The 23,522-nt window shown below is 39.9% G+C and overlaps 1 protein-coding gene across 5 annotated transcripts in view; it reads right to left on the reverse strand.

Annotated features, from left to right (window-relative positions):
- SNX27 (sorting nexin 27) overlaps window positions 1–23,522 on the reverse strand; it is an 87,489-nt gene that overhangs the window by 28,202 nt on the left and 35,765 nt on the right. For 4 of the 5 annotated variants that reach the window (XM_010387148.2, XM_030936555.1, XM_010387149.2 and 1 more), the window contains exons 3-7: window positions 13,617–13,809; window positions 10,679–10,743; window positions 9,334–9,438; window positions 5,636–5,714; window positions 3,047–3,210 (exon numbers count right to left, since the gene is read on the reverse strand). In XM_010387148.2, the coding sequence (XP_010385450.1) occupies window positions 3,047–3,210; window positions 5,636–5,714; window positions 9,334–9,438; window positions 10,679–10,743; window positions 13,617–13,809 (606 nt within the window). The remainder of the gene's footprint in view (window positions 1–3,046; window positions 3,211–5,635; window positions 5,715–9,333; window positions 9,439–10,678; window positions 10,744–13,616; window positions 13,810–23,522) is intronic. The other variant, XM_010387150.2, reaches the window with a different exon arrangement.

The raw sequence follows: 23,522 nt of genomic DNA on the forward strand, positions 1-23,522 counted from the left end.
TACCAATGACATTCTTCACAGAAATAGAAAAAAAAAAACTATCCTAAAATTTATACGGAACCACCGAAGACCCAGAATAGCCAAAGATATCCTAAGAAAAAGAAGAAAACTGGGTGGGCTGTGGTGGCACAAATCTGTAACCCAGCAATTTAGGAGGCTAAGGCAGGAGGATCTTGAGCCCAAGAGTTCAAGCCAGCCTGGGCAACACAGCAAGACCCCCTGCCCCTAAAAAAAAACTTAAAAAATCAGTGGGGCATGGTGGCGTGGGCCTACAGCCCCAGCTAGTGGGGAGGCTGAGGCAGGAGGATAGCCTGTGCCTAGGAGGTCAAGGCTTCAGTGAGCTGTGATCATGCCACTGCACTCCAGTCTGGGTGACAAAGCGAGAACCTGTCTCTCGAAAAAAAAAAAAAAAGAACAACACTGGAGGAATCATATTACCTGAATTCAAGTTATACTACAGAATTATAGTAACAAAAACTTTTTTTTTACTTTTTTTATAGTAAAAAAAAAGCACGGTAGTGGCATAAAAGCAGACACACAGACTGATGGAACACAATAAAGAACTGAGAAACAAATTCACATACCTACAGTTAACTCATTTTCGACACAGGTGCCAAGAACATGTACTGGGGAAAAGACAGTCTCTTCAATAAATGGTGCTGGGAAAACTGGATATCCATGCAAAAGAATGAAACTAGCCCCCTAACTCTTGCCATATACAAAAATCACATCAAAATAGATTCAATAATTAAATCTAAATCCTCTAGCTATGAAACTACTACAAGAAAAAATTGGGAAAACTCTCCATGACATCAGTCTGGGCAAAGATTTCTTAAGTAATACCCCACAAGCACAGTCAACCAAAGCAGAAATGGACAAACGGGATCACGTCAAGCTAAAAAGCTGCACAGCAAAGAAAACAATCAACAAAGTGAAAAAGCAACCCACAGAATGGGTGAAAATATTTGTAAATACTCATCTGACAAGGGATTAATAATCAGAATATATAAGAAGCTCAAACAACTCAACATTTGGGAAAAAAAGAAATGCACATAAAAACTACAATGAGATACCATCTCACCCTAGTTAAAATGGCTTATATCCAAAAGAGAGGCAGTAACAAATACTGGCAAGGATATGGAGAAAAGGGAACCCTTGTTTACTGTTGGTGGGAATGTCAATTAGTACAACCACTCAGAGAACAGTTTGGAGGTTCCTCAAAAAACTAAAAATAGAACCATCATACAATCCAGCAATCCCACTGCTGGGTATACACCCCAAAAAAAGGAAATCAGTATTTTGAAGAGATACCCACATTCCCATGTTTGCTGCAGCACTGTTCACAACAGTCAAGATTTAGAAGCAACCTAAGCATCTACCAACGAATGAATGGATAAAGAAAATGTGGTACTTATACACAATGGAGTACTATTCAGCCATAAAAAAAGAATCAGAGTCGGGTCATTTGCAACAACATGGATGGAAGTGGAGGTCACTACGTTAAGTGAAATAAGCCAGGCACAGAAAGACAAATATTACATGTTCTCAGTTATTTGTGAACTGTAAAACTCAAAACAATTGAACCCGTGGAGATAGAGTAGGATAGTTACCAGACTCTGGGAAGGGTAGTGGGGAATTGGGGGAGAGTCAGGGATGGTCAATGGGTACAAAAAATAGCCAGAATTAATGAATAAGGCCTAGTATTTGACAGCAAAATAGGGTGACTATAGTCAATAATAATTTAATTGTACATTTTAAAATTACTAAAAGAGTATAACTGGATTGTTTGTAACACAAAAGATAAATGTTTGAGGGGATGGATACCCCATTTTCCATGATGTGATTATTACACACCACATGCCTATATCAAACATCTCATGTACTCCAAAAATATATATACCTACTATGTACCCACAAAAATTAAAAATTAAAAATTACATATATAAAAAGAGGAACAGCTCTCAAAGTGTATTCTACAAAAATACGGGAGTAAAGCAAAACAAAATACTCTAACAATGTCCTCTAACACTGGAAACAGAAGATGGTGGTGGTGAAGGGCAATCCCAGAAGGCCAGCTGTGCACCAGAGTACAGAGCCGCCACTTCACACAGGGGTAGAGGAAGAGGCTCCACAAGAGATTTCTTCAGAAAGTGGAAATTCATGAACTACCTGATGGGTCTGAACTGAATGTCTTTAGAGGAGATTTAGACAACTGGTGAAGAGTATGGTGCTAAATTAATCATCAGCACACGGAAAATTAAGCAAATGAAAAAGGAGGGCAATAATTAGCTGTTGAAAAATAAAATGTTGTAAAGAAACTGAAAAGTAAAAACAGTAATTATTATATGGCTCTGTTGTAAATTTCACCATTTACAGAGTCATAATATTGTAAACACTGAATATTGACCTAACAAATATTATAATTTGATTATATTAAGGGGATGGGAGAGATGAAAAAGGTATGAGTATATGGTAGGAATGGAGGAGGAAAGACAGCTAGGGTCTCATCTTCAATAGTGGGAAATTAAGAGATGCTACTGGAATCTGAAAAATTAAGTAGAAGCAATATAACCAAGTTATAATGGAGACACAGAAGTAAATACCAAAAACAAACAAACAAACAAACCAATAAAAAACAAAGCTAAAAGAGGTGAAGGTGGTTGCCTATGGGGGGAGATGGAAATAAGCAGGGGCAACTACTATTTTTTACAATAAACTGTGTAGAACTATCTGATGGTTTAAACTCTATGTATATATAATATTGGTGGAAAATTTTTGAACAGGTACACAGCCACAATGCTCATTTTCTGTTGCTTAAAAATATTACAATACATATTTTTAAAATATGTATTTTTAAACTCTAGGATATCTTCACTTCTAAAACTTACACATATTTATCTTTTGTGAAATGGGAGAGAACATTTTACGAATGTAATTCAGACCCAGGAGCAAAGCAGCTTACCTAAGGATTCACAGGGAATTGGCAAAGTACCAACTATATTCAAACATAAAAAGGAATTGTGCCTTTCAAGATCAATTTACCTACCTGATGAAAGAAGTAGGTAACAGCAAGGTCATTGTCATTTAAGAGGATTTCTTCTTCTGTTGTAAAAAGCCACTTTCGAATGGTCAAGCAGGTGCCTGGCACAGCTGATGTATAATTCTGAATGTAGAGTTTGTGAGGAAACTCATTAGGTGCCAATTTACGTACTAAAGGAAAGACAAAACACAGAAAGCTGGAGTGAAAAGATATAAGAAATTTCCCTAATACAAACTATGTAAGGCAGATCAAGAATGCTAGGTTATCATTAACCAGAACATCATCTCAAATCCATTAAGGAGTACTGCCTTGGGAGCACAAAACAGCCATATCTGTCCAGCCAAATATCCTTTCTAGCTATGACCATGGCCAGTCAAGTCTCAAGCTGACAGAAACCTATCACTTGAATGACAAGTGCTGTGGTTTGGATATTTGTCCCTGCACAAAGTTTATGTTGAAATTTGATCCCCAATGTTAGAGGTGGGGCCTAATGTGATCTCTACACACACCATGAGTGGAAGAAAACAGCCTGAGGACCTCACCAGATGCCCAATCTTGAACCCAGTCTTAAAGATGTTTGGTGGACATCAGCTGAAAATCAGCAGAATCATGAGACAATTAGACCTTTTTTCTTTACAAATTACCCAGCCTCAGGTATTCCTTTATAGCAACACAAAAATGTACTAAGACACAGATCAGTTAACATGACAACTCTGCAAACAGCACCAACTCCAAATTTAGTTAAAATATCTAATCCATTAGCTAGTTACAGCTCAAGTCCACTAAACATCTTTAAAGCAAGCCTCTCCTCTTACCCAGCTCTGGTGCATTCAGAGTCTCTCACGTGGTAATTCTCAATGAACTGCTTTTATTAAGGCCAAAAGGTTTTTTCCAGCCCACCTCCAAAAATCCTACAGTATTCCTCAAACTGAAAAGTGTCTTCTGAGTAATGTTATACTTCCTCTTTCTAACAGCCACCCAAGCAGGATAAAAAAAAAACTACCACTTTTAATTTTTTTTTTTTTTTTTTTTTTGTTGAGACGGAGTCTCGCTCTGTCGCCCAGGCTGGAGTGCAGTGGCCGGATCTCAGCTCACTGCAAGCTCCGCCTCCCGGGTTTACGCCTTTCTCCTGTCTCAGCCTCCCGAGTAGCTGGGACTACAGGCGCCCGCCACCTCGCCCGGCTAGTTTTTTTTGTATTTTTAGTAGAGACGGGGTTTCACCGTGTTAGCCAGGATGGTCTCGATCTCCTGACCTCGTGATCCATCCGTCTCGGCCTCCCAAAGTGCTGGGATTACAGGCTTGAGCCACCGCGCCCGGCCCACTTTTAATTTCTAAATTGCCTTTTTTTTTCTTTTTTTGAGACAGGGTCTCACTGTGTTGCCCAGGCTAGAGAGTTGTGGCACAATCATAGCTCACAGCAGCCTTAACCTCCTAGGCTCAACTGATCCTCCTACCTCAGCCTCCCAGCTTGGACCACCTGCATGTGTCACCATGCTTGGCTAATTTTTAAATTGTTTTTAGAGATGGCAGTCTCACTATGTTGCCCAGGCTGGTCTCAAACTCCTGGGCTCAAGCAATCCTCCTGCCTCAGCCTCCCAAATTGCTGAGATTACTTTCTCTCTCGATGTTTACTTGGCTTTGTAACACTACAAAAGATAGATTTAATACTTTCCATTTTATAGAAAGTGAAACTAAAGCTTAGACAAAAAACAAGGTTAGAATCCAGATGTCTTGGTACCTTAGTAATCCTTTGTAACGTAATTTACATCTGTCTAGTTACACTGCTGTGAGTTGGGAAGAAAAAAAATATTAGGGAGATGGCTGCTTTAGGGGAATCAAAGTTATTCTACCCGGACCTGAGATAGCAAGGCAACCTAAATCTACCAAACTCTCCCACTTTCTGGGATAAGGAAGATCTGATCAATCAATATTATCTGTATCTATTCTGGCCTTCACCCTATATAAATCTATATGATACGGAAGAGACCCATAAACTGTAGGAAATCTATGTCATTCAGAGCAAACCCTCAGACTCTCTCCCCTTTGTAGTCTCAGTGCAACCAATGTGACCACCATCCCTAGCTTTTGTAAAATAAAATATAAATTTCCTGTCACCATGCAATAAAACCTCCTTGGAAGAGGAAATTTATTCACACAGAAGCTTAAATGTATGCATTAAAACAAGGCTTTTAACCAGTATATATCTTTCTAACTTCTGAAAACAGAAAGCTACTCTTAAGAATCTTTACAAAAATCCTAAAGTACACTAAAACAACATGTGGCTAAATAGAACATCCCATCTTTTTAAGCCTGTTTCATTGGAATATATGAATTTTGAACCTCAGATTTAAAAGAACCTCATGGAAGTATCTTCCAATTCATTGCTGGTTGTAACCTACACTTACAAAAGAGGAAAAAGAATCAACAGTGATCAGACATCCTTATGACCTAAGTTTAACGGGATATGCTTGGTCTGATTGTTAGAGACAGTTCTAATGAGCGGGATCTCCCCGTGTCTTCAAGCTCTTCTCTAAGCAAATAGTTTCTTTCTGACAGTATAGAAAACAAAACTAGTATCAGCCACTGGTACTCACCAAAGGAGTGATTGATCACTTCAAATAAGGCAAAGTAATTCACTGTCGTACTGTCCATGCCAACCTTTGCTGCAATAGCCTAAGGTTAAACAGGATAGATTGGTTTCAAGAAAATTAAGTCAATGCTGTAGGAAAAGGCAGGTGTATGCCTGTGGAGGAGGGAAAGGGGAGAGGTTCTGCCATCTTGGCCTCACAAAAATTGCATTAATGGTCCATAACTATCTTTCTTTGTATGTATGTGTACATGCATGCACGCATACACATATATGAAAGAAAAGGGAAAAAACACCTGTATCTGCCCCAACAGCTATGAATATGAGTTTCTCCCTTCCAGTGTAAGCTGACAATATTCTGTCCTTAAATATCAGCTTCCCTCTCTAAAACAACTTCATTCATTTTTTAACACAACTTACAAGAAATGTACTTAATAGCACAGATCTTAAAAAGAAAACAAATGCTTAAATATCCAGTTTCACACATTCAGCCTACATTTAATACATTAACACAAAAAAACTACACATTTGATTCTAGAGCGTAAAATATTGTTTATCAATTATATTCTGGCTAAACAAAAATTTTTTGTTTACTTTTTAGATGATCCATGTCTCATGCTGGGATCATTAGGCACCTCCATTTCCTAAGAATTACCATCATAATATCTACATAAAATAGCAAAATACTGGGATAATAGAGGCATATTAAACAAGAATCACTCATTCTCTCTAGGAACTCAGGTCCTAATATGACAAATAAAAAAGAAATTGGAAAACTGTGTGCAAATAAAGGACAATTACATACAAACAACAACAAAATATAAACTAGTAGTAACAAAATTTCTTTTCAAGATCAACCTCAATATAAGCAAGGTACTTCTTTTTCATGCCGTTGTTTTGTTGATAAAACAAAGATAAAACTGTTGATTATTAGTATCTCAGTAAACCAAATGTGATTATATCCCTTCTTCTCCTATCTGCTCACATATGAGGCCTAGGTCCATCCATGATGTGATAGAGGAACTAGACATTATAAGTATTCTAAATTATCATTCTACACTGCACTGGATAGAAACTAAAAGGCTTTCAAGGTTTAGAAAATAGTTTATAGTAGGCCGGGCGCGGTGGCTCAAGCCTGTAATCCCAGCACTTTGGGAGGCCGAGACGGGTGGATCACGAGGTCAGGAGATCGAGACCACCCTGGCTAACACGGTGAAACCCCGTCTCTACTAAAAAATACAAAAAACTAGCCGGGCGAGGTGGCGGGCGCCTGTAGTCCCAGCTACTCGGGAGGCTGAGGCAGGAGAATGGCATAAACCCGGGAGGCGGAGCTTGCAGTGAGCTGAGATCCGGCCACTGCACTCCAGCCCGGGCAACAGAGCGAGACTCCGTCTCAAAAAAAAAAAAAAAAAGAGAGAAAATAGTTTATAGCTAGAAGTCTCAGTAACAGGGTTGGGAGGAAAGTGTAAAAAACCTAAGCCTTGCTAGAGGAACACTGGAAAAAAGCAATCAAAACAAAACAAAAAGATCAGCAAGCTGTAAAAATAGTACTTTTCTTGAAATTCTCTACCATTGTATAATTTCATAAATGCCTGAGATCCTGCATATATCCTTTGCCATAAAATACAGTGGATAAATAAATGTTTGGGGGATAGATTTTTTAATGTTTGCTACAAAAGAGAAATGTAAGCATTAGTACCCAGAAACCTGCTTGTCTCCCTGAAAATTCTGATCAAGTTAGGATTAAAGGCCAATGAAAAGGCATATACAGGCAATGATTATACCCAGCACGCAGATTATGATCTCTAAATACAGTTTCTCACTAAAAGAATAGGACTCCTTGGGGAAATGGCCTATTCTAGATATCTAGGGTAAGAAATATACAAAGATGAGGCCAGGACATCTTATTGTACCAAAAAGCAAGAATGCTATCATAAAAATATTAGGTTGCATCAAAAGCATAAAGGAGCAGACATGAAGGAGCTTTCATTGGCCAAAGATGGAACAATCTGAGCATCAAAAAGATAATATACGCTATTGATTAAATCACATTGAATCTAAAAACCCATTATCTAAATTATTACATATAATATATACATTTCATAATGAATTATATATATTATTTGTATATTATATTATTTAATATATTATATAATTATAAAGTATATATTAATATGTAATCTACCTTATAGATTATTAATATATATAATTATATTTATATATAATTATGTATTTACTCTGAAAATCGGCAATCAAAGGAAAGGCTTAAATACGTATCCTGTCTTTCCCACAAACTGTGGGAAATTATCTATTTTGAGATAATTAAGTAGCGTTAGTTGACAAGGAAAAGTTATCTTCAGAAGAATTCTAGCTAATCGGTGTGAAGAAATAAGAGTATTAGAAAATCAGCACTTTGTAACCTTTAATGAAATCACTGGTTAACGCAATAATCATCAATGGATAGATTCATTTGGTGAAAGATCAGTGGTGAATTTTACAATGAAAAGATCAGATTTCACCACCTAAACCTACTGGTTAACCTTTGTACCACTAAAATGGGATAACCCAGTATTGTGTAATTGTTGAGAAGCAATATAAAGTATACAGGACCAACTATGAAGTATTATCAAAAAAGCAGAACCTGAATCTAATTGAGCCTCTAGAGCAAACTTCCATGTATAGAAAATACAGAGACATAGAAGGATATATCAAATGACACCACCAGAAAACAAACAGACACATTCAGAATGCGGGTCATTCCACAGGGCACTGACCCATTTCTGCAACAAAACAATGGCATGAAAAAAAAATGGGGAGAAGTGGGGACTGCCCTATATTAAAACAAACATAAAAATCAAATGTGATCTAAGGACCTTGTTTAGATTCAGATTTTAACAAACCAAATGTAAAAAAATCATTTTTAGACAACTGGAAAAATGTGACTATGGAGTAGTTATTAGGCAATACCAAGGCAATAGCGCTAATTTTTAAGGTTTGATAATGGCACTGTGGTTTTGTAAGAAGATGCATACTGAAGTACATACAGGTCCAATAATATGGGATTTGCTTTTAAATACTTAAAGGAAAAGAAAGATATACATAAGGCAAATGTGGCAAAATCTTGATAATTATTAAATATAAATGATTACTATATGGAGATTCATTATACTATTCTGTTTTCATGTGTGTTATAGTTTTTTTACAATCAAAAAAGGAGGGGTTGCTGTAATCCCAGCACTTTGGGAGGCCGAGGCAGGCGGCTCACGAGGTCAGGAGATCAAGACCATCCTGGCCAACATGGTGAGACCATGTCTCTACTAAAAATACAAAAATTAGCCGGGCGTAGTGGTGGGCGCCTGTAGTCCCAGCTACTCAGGAGGCTGAGACAGGAGAATCGCTTGAACGCGGGAGGCAGAGGTTGCAGTGAGCCGAGATCACGCCACTGCACTCCAGCCTGGGTGACAGAGCAACACTCCATCTCCAAAAAAAAGGAGGGGTTAATCACAACTACTACAACCTGGGATATTTACCGTACCTTTCTTTTAAGCGAGGGCAAAGTACTTTCACATTAATAATAACAATAGTAGCTAACATTTAATAAACTGATTATGTGCCAGACACCCTAAGCACTTTACTGACTCATTTAATCTATCTTCCTTAGCTTCACATCATCCAATGTCAAGTCTACGTGTTCATTTAATTTACCTGATATACTTGGTCTGTAGTACTGTTCTTTTTAACCCTGACTGTAACCGTTGTTCCATCTGGTAATGCTACTCTCAGCTCTACGTCAGACACACCATTGTAGTTCTGGGGGAAAAGACATAGAGACAGAATTTATGGCCCAGTATATCTTCACTCTCCCTGTAACAAGCTAGCTAGACAACAACCTAAAACGTGTAGAGAGTAAGTGAGTTCCAATGAGAACGGGAAAAAAGTCAATACATTTACAAGTCATAAAGCTGAGTTCAGGGCTGCAGCAGAAGTTAACCTTTAAGATAAGCAGGAAGGAAAGAAACATGTTGAAGCCAACGTGTTCACATTTCAAAACAGGAAACTTGTGTGAAACAGTCTAGGTCAAACACAGATGAGATTTTTGATTCGCTTCCGTCTCCCCATTCAGAATCCACAAATGAGAGAAGATAACTGAAAGCAGTAGTTTTGATGTATATTCTCTGGTATTAATGGTCAGGCATACAGACTGGATCAAGAGATATAGTAAGTTTCTTTCTGAACCCTGAAATAACTAGGAGATTGTTAAAAGAAAAAATGGATACCTGAGTCTCATCCATTTTTCCTTTCAAAGTTAGCCTGATGCCCAATTTTCCTCTAGCAAAAGGTAAACAATTCTTACTCTCCTCTTACTGCTTTTGATGATTAATACACTGCTTTTGTTGATTAACACATTCCTCTAACCTTGTAATTTTTGACCTTTTAAAAAAGTACCACTTTTTAAAAAGTACTATTCATTGCCTAAAACAATCATAAGCATTGCTTTATTGTAAGCCCTTGACTATAAGAAATTTATAATCTAGTTGGGAAAACAAGGCATATACATATAAAATAAGTAGTGGATAACACACTACTATATTAGCATTAAATATTCACTCTTCTATTCAATTAATATTTATTAAGCACCTACAAAATGCTTGACGCTGTGGTAAGGAACTGGGAATATAAAGATGGTCAAGATTTAGCTCTTACCTACAGGTAGCTCACACTCTTGTAAGCTAAAAATATAAAGCGACAATCTGATTACATGTACAAAAATTAGAGAATGAGACAGCAACAACTGATCATTGAATGGAACTAGTTGCAAAAGCTTTTGGTGGAATGAAAAATTGATGAAAACTCATCAGGGATGGCTTCAAAGAGAAAGTGGACCTAGGTCTTAAAGGATAGATAAGCAGGATACATATAAAATGGAAGTAGAAAAATTAGAGTCCTTTGGAGAGCTTATGGAAATTTAACCCATAATCAATACCTTTAACTTATTTTCCCCCACAAGGAGCCAAGAGGAAAATAATCACTAAAGGAGATATTCACCTACCTCATCGGATTCTGACAGGAATTCCTGCATGATGTCACTCTCACCAATTACTCGTATTGAACACACTGTAGAAAATAAAGATAAAATCTGGCATAAGGCCTTAAAATCAAGAATATAAAGTCAAAGACATATCAAAGTTTTAAGTTTAAATCATCAATAGCAGGCAATAATGAGGCAGCACACCATGCCTGGCATACAAGATTTTAAGGCGTGATAAACATTCATCTAAATATGATCAGAACAAAGAAATAATAGAAAATATAAAGATGTAGAGCTCGCTAAAAATATTAAACATAACCAGAAAAGAGAAATAAAAGTTCAGTGAATAGGCCAGGCGCGGTGGCTCAAGCCTGTAATCCCAGCACTTTGGGAGGCCGAGACGGGCGGATCACGAGGTCAGGAGATCGAGACCATCCTGGCTAACCTGGTGAAACCCCGTCTCTACTAAAAAAAAATATATAAAAAACTAGCTGGGCGAGGTGGCAGGCGCCTGTAGTCCCAGCTACTCGGGAGGCTGAGGCAGGAGAACGGCGTGAACCCGGGAGGCGGAGCTTGCAGTGAGCCGAGATCCGGCCACTGCACTCCAGCCCAGGCGACAGAGCGAGACTCCGTCTCAAAAAAAAAAAAAAGAAAAGTTCAGTAAATATAACTTTGCAGTCTTGTGTGACCTATTAACAAGCTAGAACAACAGAACATGGGGTAAAGAGGCAGTGGTAAGGGAAGATTAATCAGGAATAAACCAAATATAAAATTGAAATACTAAAGGAAAAATATTTATTTGGCCTAAAAACAGGCCAGTCAGAGAACCACGAAAATTAAAAGCCATTTTGGGAAAACTAGGGTAGGTAATTAAGAATTCACATCATTTCACCTTACTGACTTTAGCTTCAAAACAACAACCAAAATAAATAAATAAATAAATAAAAAGCTGGCTGGGGATGGGTGAGATAGGAAAGCAAGCAGGCAGGTAAGGTAGGTAGCTAATCCTCTAAATTTAAGAAAGTTAATTTCCTGACACTCTCATGAGAATGGCAAATTAAACTGGTGACTTTACTTCATTTGATTTTTAAAAATTGTACCCTTTCTCATTTCCCAAGGGCTTTGTTCAGAGAGGCCAGTCCCTGTTAGAAAAAGCTAAAAACAGGTAAGGAAGTTCCATTACCTTCTACGGGGAAAATGGTTTCTCTTCATGACTAAGGCTCCCTACAAAAGTTTTTAAAAGATTCAACTAGGGGCCGGGCGCGGTGGCTCAAGCCTGTAATCCCAGCACTTTGGGAGGCCGAGACGGGCGGATCACGAGGTCAGGAGATCGAGACCATCCTGGCTAATACGGTGAAACCCCGTCTCTACTTAAAAATACAAAAAACTAGCCGGGCGACGAGGCGGGCGCCTGTAGTCCCAGCTACTCGGGAGGCTGAGGCAGGAGAATGGCGTAAACCCGGGAGGCGGAGCTTGCAGTGAGCTGAGATCCGGCCACTGCACTCCAGCCTGGGTGGCAAAGCAAGACTCTGTCTCAAAAAAAAAAAAAAAAAAGATTCAACTAGGTCAGTTAGTTACAAGGAAACAGAATGACTAAATATCATGTAAGACTGTTACTCTATAAACTAGTATTTTAGAGAAAAACCTACTGAACAGCTACCAAATAATGCAACTCTATAATGTAGCAAGGAAAGGTCTCTTCCCTGAGCCACAAGATGAGCTATCTTATTGAAGAGATCTGTGTCATTTCCCTGCCTTTCTACACAAATGTTTCACCATCCACATCCACAGACTCCTGATGTATCTATCATTTGGAGGCACAGAGATAACAAGTACACTTCAATACAGGGCCAGGTGCAGTGGTTCATGCCTGTAATCCCAGGACTTTGGGAGGCCAAGGTGGGCAGATCGCCTGAGGTTAGGAATTCGAGACCAGCTTGGCCAACATGGGGAAACCCCGTCTCTACTAAAAACACAAAAATTAGCCGGGCATGGTGGTGCGCTTCTGTAGTCCCAGGTACTTGGGAGGCCAAGGCAGGAGAATCGCTTGAACCTGGGAGGTAGAGGTTGCAGTGGGCCAAGATCATGCCACTGCACTCTAGCCTGGGCAACAGAGCAAGATTCTGTCTCAAAACAAAAAAAAACAAAAAATTCAATACAGAAGTATTACTATCTACGTTTAGCCTGCTTAGAACAAGGGCACTCTAGATTACCTACAACTCAGCAAACCTATCTATGAATACCTGTAAAATGAATAAAGTTTTCAGGTAGGATACACCAGTAAGCCAAGAACCATTTAAAAAAAAAGTCTTAAATATTAAAAATGTCTTAATATTGCCCACTTAGTTCCCAAATCAATTCAGCATATTGCTGAGTCTATATGTGTTTGCTGGCAGATAATATAACCCAAAAATAAAGGTCCATGTAATCCCAGCACTTTGGGAGACAGAGGCAGATGGATCACGAGGTCAAGATATCGAGACCATCCTGGTCAACATGGTGAAACCCCATCTCCACTAAAAATATAAAAATTAGCTGGGTGTGGTGGCGTGTGCCTATAGTCCCAGCTACTCAGGAGGCTGAGGCAGGAGAATCGCTTGAACCCAGGAGGCGGAGGATGCAGTGAGCCGACATCATGCCACTGCACTCCAGCCTGGTGATAGAGCAAGACTCCGTCTAAAAAAAAAAAAAATGTCCATTAGGCATCACCAAATGCATCAAAAACTAAACATTCATTTTTCTGTTGTTGTTAAGCATTAAACAAACCAATGAAACAGGCTACTGATCACTGTACTGGACATTTCAGTTTTGCCTTCAAAGTTCAGATCGTTCAATACTTAGTCAGAAACCTGACTTACATTCACTATTGAGTTTCCGGAAATTCAGCTATGCAGTTTAGAAGCTGCATATCTAGAACCCACGTCTACTCAATATAGTAGAGTTTGATGGTTTGGATTACCTTTTTCTAGATATTCTTCCAGTCCCCGACGTCGGGCATCTAATTGTTGTTCTGATAATGAAAATGGCCACTTCCCTGGGAGTCGGGGAAATGTAAAGTTGGCAAACTCTCTCTTCAGGTTCTGGTGTAGGATAGCAAATTCCCGGTACCGCTTAGAACACAGCTGCCTCCCTGCCATGTAAACATTATATACCTAGTGAAGGAGAAGAACAAAAGAAAAGCATACTTAATACAAATTAAATCACATAATCATCTTGGCACACTTAGATGATATTGGTTAGATGCATTCTACTATGCATTTAACAAAAACTATATTCAAGGTCACTTTAAAGTAAGACTTACTTTCGACAAACATGTATAAAGTTGTATGTATAAAAAAGGACTATCCCCTTTTCAAAAGGAGCATGATGTTCTTTTTGTGTTTTGGGGTTTTTTTGAGATGGAGTCTCACTCTGTTGCCTGGGCTGGAGTGCAGTGGCATGATCTCGGCTCACTGTAACCTCCGCCTCCTGGGTTCAAGCGATTCTCCTGCCTTAGCCTCCTGAATAGTTGGGATTACAGGCATCCGCCACCACACCTGGCTAATTTTTGTATTTTTAGTAGAGAAGGGGTTTCACCATGTTGGCCAGGCTGGTCTCGACCTCTTGACCTCAGGTGATCCACCCACCTTGAACCACCGCACCCAGTAGGAGGAGCGTGATCTTATTTTTGCTATTAGAATGACCTCTAGCATACTTTTAAATAACTTCAAAGGCAATTACCAGTTTTTAAGGGTGGATTTTACTTTTAGAAAGTTAAAAGTCATTTGAAGCCAATGTGGTAAATATAGTGAATGAATAAGCAAGCAAATTTGAAAGGAGCTGAAAACCTAGGGTTGATTATAAAGCCATGTAACTGATACTTGTGTGCGGCCTAAACTGGCTCTAAAGTTGATTCCAAAGAAAAGGCCTAAAAAATGACTTAAGCGGCCTGGGCATGGTGGCTCACGTCTGTAATCCCAGTGCACTTTGGGAGGCTGACAGGCGGGCAGATTGCTCGAGTCCAAGAGTTCGAGACCAGCCTGGGCAGCATGGCAAAACCCTGTCTCTACAAAAAAATACAAAAATGTAGCTGGGCATGGTGGCATGCGCCTGTAGTCCCAGGAGGCTAAGGTGGGAGGATTGTTTGAATCCAAGAGGCAGAGGAAGCAGTGAACCACGATCCTGCCACTACACTCCAGCCTGGACAACAGAAGGAGACACTGTCTCAAAAAAACCAAGTGATTTAAGCAACTGTGGAATTTTTGTTAGTAAACAGATAATGTGAAAAGCAAAATAAAAGCTAAGACCTTGAAAATAATTTAATTCAAGCCATATAGTCTCTGCCTCCTCTATCCCACATCCCTATATCCCTGTTTCTCTGACCCCAAAAAGTTATCATATCCAACCATGTTCATGATTCCCTTGCTTTTCTTTTTATATTTTTTTGCATTTATATATAATCCTTAAATTTTTATATTTTAATTTTAAAGGTATTTTGGTTTTATAAAAATAGAGTATCAAGATGAGACTTTAAAGGATTTACTTTTTTCACTTAATATTATACTACAGTCTCATCACAACATTACATGTCTTTGTGGTATACTCTGCTGCATGCAGCATTTTGTTGTGTGAATATATCATAGTTGCTCGTTTGTTTTCAATCTGTTCTCCCACTCATGAGCACTCGGGTTGTTTCTGGATTTTAGTTACTGTGAACAATGCTGCTGTTAACATTTGTATAAATGCCTCCTGATGTACATGCAAAAGATATTCTTCTGAGTATAACCCTAAGTGAACTGCAGAGTTATATGCATATTCAGCCTCAGGAGATAATGCCAAAATGTAAGCTAAAGTGGTTGTACCAATTTATTCTCTTTCAGCAATATATAAAAAGATCCTCTTAATTTTGCCAATGGAATTGGTGTGAAAAGATTTCTTACTGTGATCCTAATTTACATTTCTCTAATTACTAATGATGTTGAATAACTCTTCATATACTTATTGACCATGTGAGTGTCATTTTTTGTAAAGTACCTACTCATGTGTTTTGCTTATCTTCATATTAAGTTTTTTTGCTTTTCTTATTGATTTATGGAGTTCTTTATATATTGACACAGTGTTTCATTTGTGTGTATTGTGAATATCTTCTTCCAGTTTGTCACTGGTCTTTTTTTCTTTTTTTTTTTTTTGAGACGGAGTCTCGCTCTGTCGCCCAGGCTGGAGTGCAGTGGCACGATGTCTGCTCACTGCAAGCTCTGCCCCCAGGTTCACACCATTCTCCTGCCTCTGCCTCCCAAGTAGCTGGGACTCCAGATACCCACCACCATGACCGGCTAATTTTTTTGTATTTTTAGTAGAGACAGGGTTTCACTGTGTTAGCCAGGATGGTCTTGATCTCTTGACCTCGTGATCCGCCCGCCTTGGCCTCCCAAAGTGCTGGGATTACAGGCGTGAGCCACTGCACCTGGCCTGTCATTGGTCTTTTCACTCTATTTAAGGTTTTTTAAATTCTAGAAAGAGTCCAATTTATCAATCTTTTTATAACCAACACTTTTTGTGTCTTAAGAAACTTTGCTATTCCCAAGATCAATAAGCTATTCACCAATATTTTTGTGAATATTTTCACTAAGAGCTTTTAATTTTTTGTTTTGTCATTTAAGTCCTTAATCCATCTGGAACTTATTCCTCTATATAATATGAAGTAAAGTTCCACTGGCATTTCTTTTAAAGTCAAAAATATTTAAAATCAATTTTTAATCAAATTATCCCTAAATAAAAATATTCTCCATTTACAGAACAAGCTGTGGACTTCCAGGTGGTAATTAACCTCCCATTAAATACAACCAGAAAACTGGACACAATATAGGCAACAACTATTTTCAGACACTGGACAACAGGCAGCTAAGAATTGTGATCCCTGAGAAAAGGGAAGCAAACAAGATGAGCCGGTGAGCCCTAACATCATCTCAGCTTTCTGCCTAGAGGTAACTCCTAAACTGCAGCTCAGGGAGGGGTACCCAAACAGAGTTTGGCAACTTCACTGAGTTGAATAAACAGAGACTGAAGTTCAAGGAGGCCAAAGCAGCTAGAATTTGCAGGACTAAGCATGTACGAGGGAGCTAAAGCAAGACAGCTCCAGAAATCTGTATTAAGTTCCCTTGAATTTTGACTGAATAACAATCTAAAGAAAAAACTATTATAAGCCGGGAGTGGTAAATAAACAATTCCCAGAGTTCACGCAGTTTACAGAATCATTCAACTTCCCTCCAGCCAGAATAAAGAGACCTCCCTAAATCTGCATGGAATTCAGAAGGGAACTAACTCAAAAAGACCATGCTTTAGGAGCGGAGCCAAACTGGTTCTAGAGTAAAAGGTACTCTAAACTACTCAAAAAGAGCTTAAAAACAAAGCTAAAAAGGACCAAAGTAATCTTTAGGTAGCTTAACTGTATGCCAGGAAAAAAAAAAAAAATCCAACACTCTTTAAAGAAATATAACAAAATCTAGCAACCCAATAACACTGCATTCACAATATACAATATCCTATCAAAAATTACTAGACATATAAAAAAGCATGAAAATTTGACCTATGACCAGGATAAAAATTAGTCAGTAGAGACAGGCTCAGAAATTACCAACACAAAAGAATCAATGGATAAGGACACTAAGCAGCTATTAAGAAGAGAGATTAATAAGTGTATGAAGAAGTGGGATCTTTAAGAGGTAATGGCAAAACTCTCCACTTTGGGAGGCCGAGGCGGGCGGATCATGAGGTCAGGAGATCGAGACCATCCTGGTTAACACGGTGAAACCCCATCTCTACTAAAAATACAAAAAAAATTAGCCGGGTGTGGTTGCGGGCACCTGTAGTCCCAGCTACTCGGGAGGCTAAGGCAGGAGAATGGCGGGAACCCGGGAAGTGGAGCTTGCAGTGAGCTGAGATCCCGCCACTGCACTCCAGCCTGGGCGACAGAGCAAGACCGCGTCTCAAAAAAAAAAAAAGAGGTAATGGCAAAACTCTCATGATTAATGTCATGATTGAGGTAGTGAGACAGTGGGTTATTTATCTCAGGAGTTTGGGCCCCCTTTTCTCTCTGTCTCACATGCACTTCCTTACCTGGGAATGCCTTCCTCCATGTTATAACACAACAAAAAGGCCTTCACCAGATGTGGCCCCTTGATATTAGACTTCCCAGGCTCTAGAACTGTGAGTCAAATAATCTCTTTTCTTTATAAATTACCTACAATCTGTGTTATTCTATTACAGCAGCAAAAACAGGCTAAGACAGGCAGTAAATCCTCTCATTCAGAGTGCACAGGCAAAGATCCACTTCTTCTGGGGAAGGAGTAAAACTAAAATACTCTATACCCGTGGGGAGAGGCAGGAAACCATATTAGGCCCAGGTTCCTCCACTATTACCAAGCAGAGGTTTGCTATAGCTGAGGGAGGGACAGGAAACTCTTTCCCAAGACTAACCACAGATACAAGGCCAAGTCTGGCTAAAATAAGACGGAAGGGCAAAAGAATTAGGACACAGAGACACAGACTCTGCCTAAGCCTAAGGGTGAACTACACAACATCTACCTCTACCATGAGTCTAAGCCCACGTAAAAAGCAAGAGCAGTCTACCAGTAGCAGAGGGGTAAGAATGCAAAGAGACAACTTCTCTGTGGTACTGGTATGCACAGGTGGCTGAAAGTCTGAGGACAAAAAAACCCTCCAGGGCCGGCTGGGCACCATAGCTTACACCTGTAATCCCAGCACTTTGGAAGGCCAAGACAGGCGGATCACGAGGTCAAGAGATCGAGACTATCCTGGCCAACATGCTGAAACCCCACTCTACTAAAATTACAAAAATTAGCTGGGCGTGGTGGTGCAGGCCTGTAGTCCCAACTACTCGAGAGAGTGAAGGAGGAGAATCACTTGAACCCGGGAGGTAGAGGTTGCAGTGAGCTGAGATTGCGCCATTGCACTCCAGCCTGGCGACAGAGCAAGACTCTGTCTTAAAAAAAAAAACCCCTCCAGGCTGGGCACAGTGGCTCTTGTCTATAATCCCAGCACTTTGGGAGGCCAAGGCAGGAGGATCACTTGAGCCCAGGATTTTGAGACTAGCCTGGGCAAAATGGTGGGACTCTGTCTCCACAAAAAGTAAAAAAAAATCAGCCAGATGTGGTGATGTGTGCTTGTGGTCCCAGCTACTTGGTAGGCTCAGGCTGGAGGAATGCTTAAGCCAGGAAGTCAAGGCTGCAGAGAGCCATTATTGTGCAACTGCACTCCAGTCTGAGAGACAGAAGGAGAGTTTGTCTCAAAAAATAAATAAATAAATAAATAAATAAATAAATAAATAAATAAATAAATAAATGAATGAATATTTTAAAACCTCCAGAACCCCAGCCCTCACTCTAAGCACAAGGCAATAGCAACCCCTTGCTAGAGAAACTTAAGGCCTATGGCACAGTAAAGGTAATGATAGCTATAACAAAATCCAAGCCCAGCTTAACTGACTAAATTCCCTAACAGAAGAACATTGCCCATTTCCAAGTTCAAACACTATTTACTTCAGTCATCTCTACTATTATTCTACATATGATGCCTAACATTCAGTTAAATATTACAGGACAAAAATGCAAAAACAAAAAAACAAACAAAAAACAGGCTGGGTGCGGTGGCTTACACCTGTAATCCCAGCACTTTGGGAGGCCGAGGTGGGTGATCACCTGAGGTCACGAGTTCAAGACCAGCCTGACCAACATGGAGAAACCCCGTCTCTACTAAAAATACAAAATTAGCCAGGCCTGGTGGCACATGCCTGTAATCCCAGCTACTTGGGAGGCTGAGGCAGGAGAATCGCTTGAACCTGGGAGGCAGAGGTTGTGGTGGGCCGAGATCGAGCCATTGTACTCCAATCTGGGCAAGAGCAAAACTCCATCTCAAAAAAAAAAAAAGAGAAACCCAACATTATGGCAAGAGATAAAACAGTCTCAGAGATGACCCAGATGTTGAAATTATCAGGCAGTATATTATTAGAATAACAGTGATTAACAATGCTGAAGACCTCATGCAAAAGGAAAAGGTGGAAAACATATATGAACAGATGGAGAATTTCAGCAGGTGTGAAAATTACAAGCAAATATCAAATGGAAGTGATAGAAATAAAAAGCATGGGCTGGGCGCAGTGGCTCACGCCTGTAATCCCAGCACTTTGGGAGGTCAAGGCGGGCGGATCAGAAGGTCAGGAGTTCGAGACCAGCCTGGCCAATATGGTGAACTGCCATCTCTACTAAAAAAAAATACAAAAATTAACCAGGCGTGGTAGTGGTTGCCTATAGTCGCAGCTACTCGGGAGGCTAAGGCAGGGGAATCGCTTGAACTTCGGAGGCGGATGTTGCAGTAAGCCAAGATCACGCCACTGCACTCCAGCCTGGGCAACAGAGCAACCCTCCGTCTGAAAAAATAAAAAACAAAAGGTGTGGTATCAAAGATGAAGAGTTCCTCTAACAATATCATCAGCAGACTGGACACAACTGAGGGAAAAAATCAGCAAACTTAATGATAGGTCAATAAAAATTATCTAAAGAGAAAAATAAGAGCTAAAATAGAATAAAACACCCAAAAGCTCTAAGACAACATCAAACAGTGCAAAACACAGGTAACTAGAACCTCCAGAAAGGCAAGAGAAAAAGAATGGGCTGAAGAAATATCTGAAAACATACTGGCTGATAGTTTTCCAAAAATACTAAAAGATATCAAACCACAGATTCCTCAAGCAGGATAAATAAGAAACAACCACCTAGACACGTAAAAATGAAACTCCGAAAACTAAAGATAAGGAGAAAACGCTGCAAGCCAGGTGCAGTGGCTCATGCCTGTAATCCCAGCACTTTGGAGTCTGAGGAAGGAGGATTGCTTAAGGCTGACAGTGTGAGAACAGCCTGGGGAACACAGCAAGACCCCATCTCTACTAAAAATTTTTAAAATTAGGTGGCCAGGTGCAGTGGCCGACGCCTATAACCCCAACATTTTGAGAGGCTGAGGTGGGCAGATCACTTGAGGCCAGAAGTTCGAGGCCAGCTTGACCAACATGGTGAAACCCTGTCTCTAGTAAAAATACAAAAATAAGCCAGTTGTGGTGGCACACACCTGTAGTCCCAGCTACTTGGGAGGCTGAGACAGGAGAATTGCTTGAACCCGGGAAGCGGAGATTGCAGTGAGCCAAGATGGTGCCACTGAACTCCAGTCTGGGCGACAGAGCAAGACGCCATCTCAAACAAATAAAATAACAAAATAAAATATAAAAGTTAGACAGGTACAGTGGCACATTCCTGTAGTTCCAGCTACTTGGAAGGCTGAGTCAGGAGGATAGCTTGAGCCCAGGAGGTCAAGGCTGCAGTGAGCTATTATTGCACCATTGCACTCCAGCCTGGATGACTGAGTGAGACCCTGTCTCTGTTTTTTAAAGAGAGTAAACTTTGAAGGTAGCCAGACAGGGTTAAAACAAGCCATAGAAAAGACCAAAAACTAAAACAAGCAGGCTTCTCATCAGAAACTATGAAAACCAGAAGACTGGAGTGATTTTTGTTTCAAATTGGGACAGGATCTCGCTCTGTCTCCCAGGCTGGAGTGGAGTGGTGTGACCAAAGCTCACTGCAGCCTCAACCTTCTGGGTTGAAGTGATCCTCCTGCCTCAGCCTCCCAAGTAACTGGGACTACAGGGATTGTGTCACCACGCCCAGCTATTTTTTCATTTTTTGCAGAGACAGAGTCTCAGTATGTTGCTCAGGGTGATCTCAAGCTCCTGGCCTCAAGCAATCTTGCTGCCTCAGCCTCCCAAAGTGCTGGGATTACAATGGAGTGATTGTTTTTTTCTTTTGGTACTTTAAAAAAGTAAGTAAATAAAAATTTAAAAAATCAGCCAGGCACGGTGGCTCACGTCTGTAATCTCAGCACTTTGGGTGGCCAAGGCAGGAAGACCACAAGGTCAGGAGTTCAAGACCAGCCTGGCCAACATGGTGAAACGCCGTCTTTACTAAAAATGCAAAAATTAGCCGGGCATGGTGGCGGGCGCCTGTAATCCCAGCTACTCGGGAGGCTGAGGCAGATAATTGCTCAAACCCGGGAGGCAGAGGCTGCAGTGAGCCAAGATTGCGCCACTGCACTCCAGCCTGGGCAACAGAGCAAGACTCTATCTCAAAAAAAAAAAGGAAAAAAAGAAAAAAGAAAAGAAAGAATCCACCCAGAATTCTATACCCTGAAAAAATCTTTCAAACATAAAGGAGAAACGAAGACTTTTTCACATCAACAAAAGCTAAGAGAATTCATTGCCAAAAGACCTGCACTCTTAATGCAAGAAATATTAATGCAAGTTCTTCAAGCAGAGGGAATCTTAATGCCAGACAGAAACTAGATTTACACAAACGAATAAAGTGCATCAGAAATGGCAAATACGGGCTGCGCACAGTGGCTCACGCCTGTAATCCCAGCAGTTTGGGAGGCTGAGGTGGGCAGATCACCTGAGGTCAGGAGTTCAAAACAAGCCTGGACAACATGGAGAAACCCCATCTCTACTAAAAACACAAAATTAGCCGGGCGTGGTGGCACATGCCTGTAATCCCAGCTACTTGGGGGGCTGAGGCAGAAGAACTGCTTGAACCTTGGAGGTGGACGTTGCAGTGAGCCAAGACTGCGCAAAGGAAGGAAGGAAGGAAGGAGGGAAGGAGGGAAGGAGGGAAGGAGGGAAGGAGGGAAGGAGGGAAGGAAGGAAGGAAGGAAGGAAGGAAGGAAGGAAGGAAGGAAGGAAGGAAGGAAGGAAGGAAGGAAGGAAGGAAAGAGGGAAGGAAATGGTAAATATGTAGTCAAATACAAAATAACTCTTTTATCATGTTTAATTTCTTTAACGCCAGGTGTGGTGGCTCCTGCCTGTAATCCCAACACACTTTGGGAGGCCAAGGCTGGCAGATCACTTGAGCTCAGGAATTTGAGACCAGCCTGGGCAACACGATGAAACCCCGTCTCTACAAAAATACAAAAAATGAGCTGGGTGTGGTGGTGCGCACCTGTGGTCACAGCTACTCAGGAGGCTGAGGTGGGAGATCACTTGAGCCTGGGAGGCAGAGATTGCAGGGTGCCAAGACTGCACCACTGCATTCCGGCCTGGGTGACAGAGTGAGACTCCATCTCAAAAAACAAAAACAACAAAACAAAAAACAAAAACCCCAACCCTTTAAAAGGCAATTGTTTAAAGCAAAGATAACAATGTATCATTAAGTTTATAACACATATAGAAGTCAATGTATGACAACAATAGCACAAAGGATGGCGGGGGGAAATATACTCTTGTAAGTGTCTTAAATTATATATATAGTATGTCTGTGTGTGTGTGTTTGTGTCCAGCCTGGACAACAGAGAGAAACCTTGTCTCTCACACACACACATACACACAAAAGGTATTATGCAAAGTATCTTCTATAACTACAACGGGGTAACGTTAGAAATCAATAACAGAGGGAAAGCTAGAAAATTCACAAATTTGTAGGAATTAACATCTGACGGGGGGACAAAATGGCCAATATAAATATATATTATATATTTATATATTATAAAATTATATATATTAGGTATATTTATCTATATAGTGTTACACTATATATAATATGTGTACTATGTATTACGTATATACAACTACAAATTCAAATATATAATTTGAAGGTAAATGTTCATAAATTACAGATATGTACTGTAAACCAAGAAAAAAACAAATTATACCTAATAAAACAATAGTAAAGATAAAATAGAATCATTTAAAAATACTCTATCAATCCAAAAGAAGGCAGGAAATGAGGAAAAAAATAAATAATGATGCAACATAGATAGCAAAAAACAAGACAGT

Source organism: Rhinopithecus roxellana, chromosome 8 (assembly GCF_007565055.1).
Source record: "Rhinopithecus roxellana isolate Shanxi Qingling chromosome 8, ASM756505v1, whole genome shotgun sequence".
Taxonomy (NCBI): domain Eukaryota; kingdom Metazoa; phylum Chordata; class Mammalia; order Primates; family Cercopithecidae; genus Rhinopithecus; species Rhinopithecus roxellana.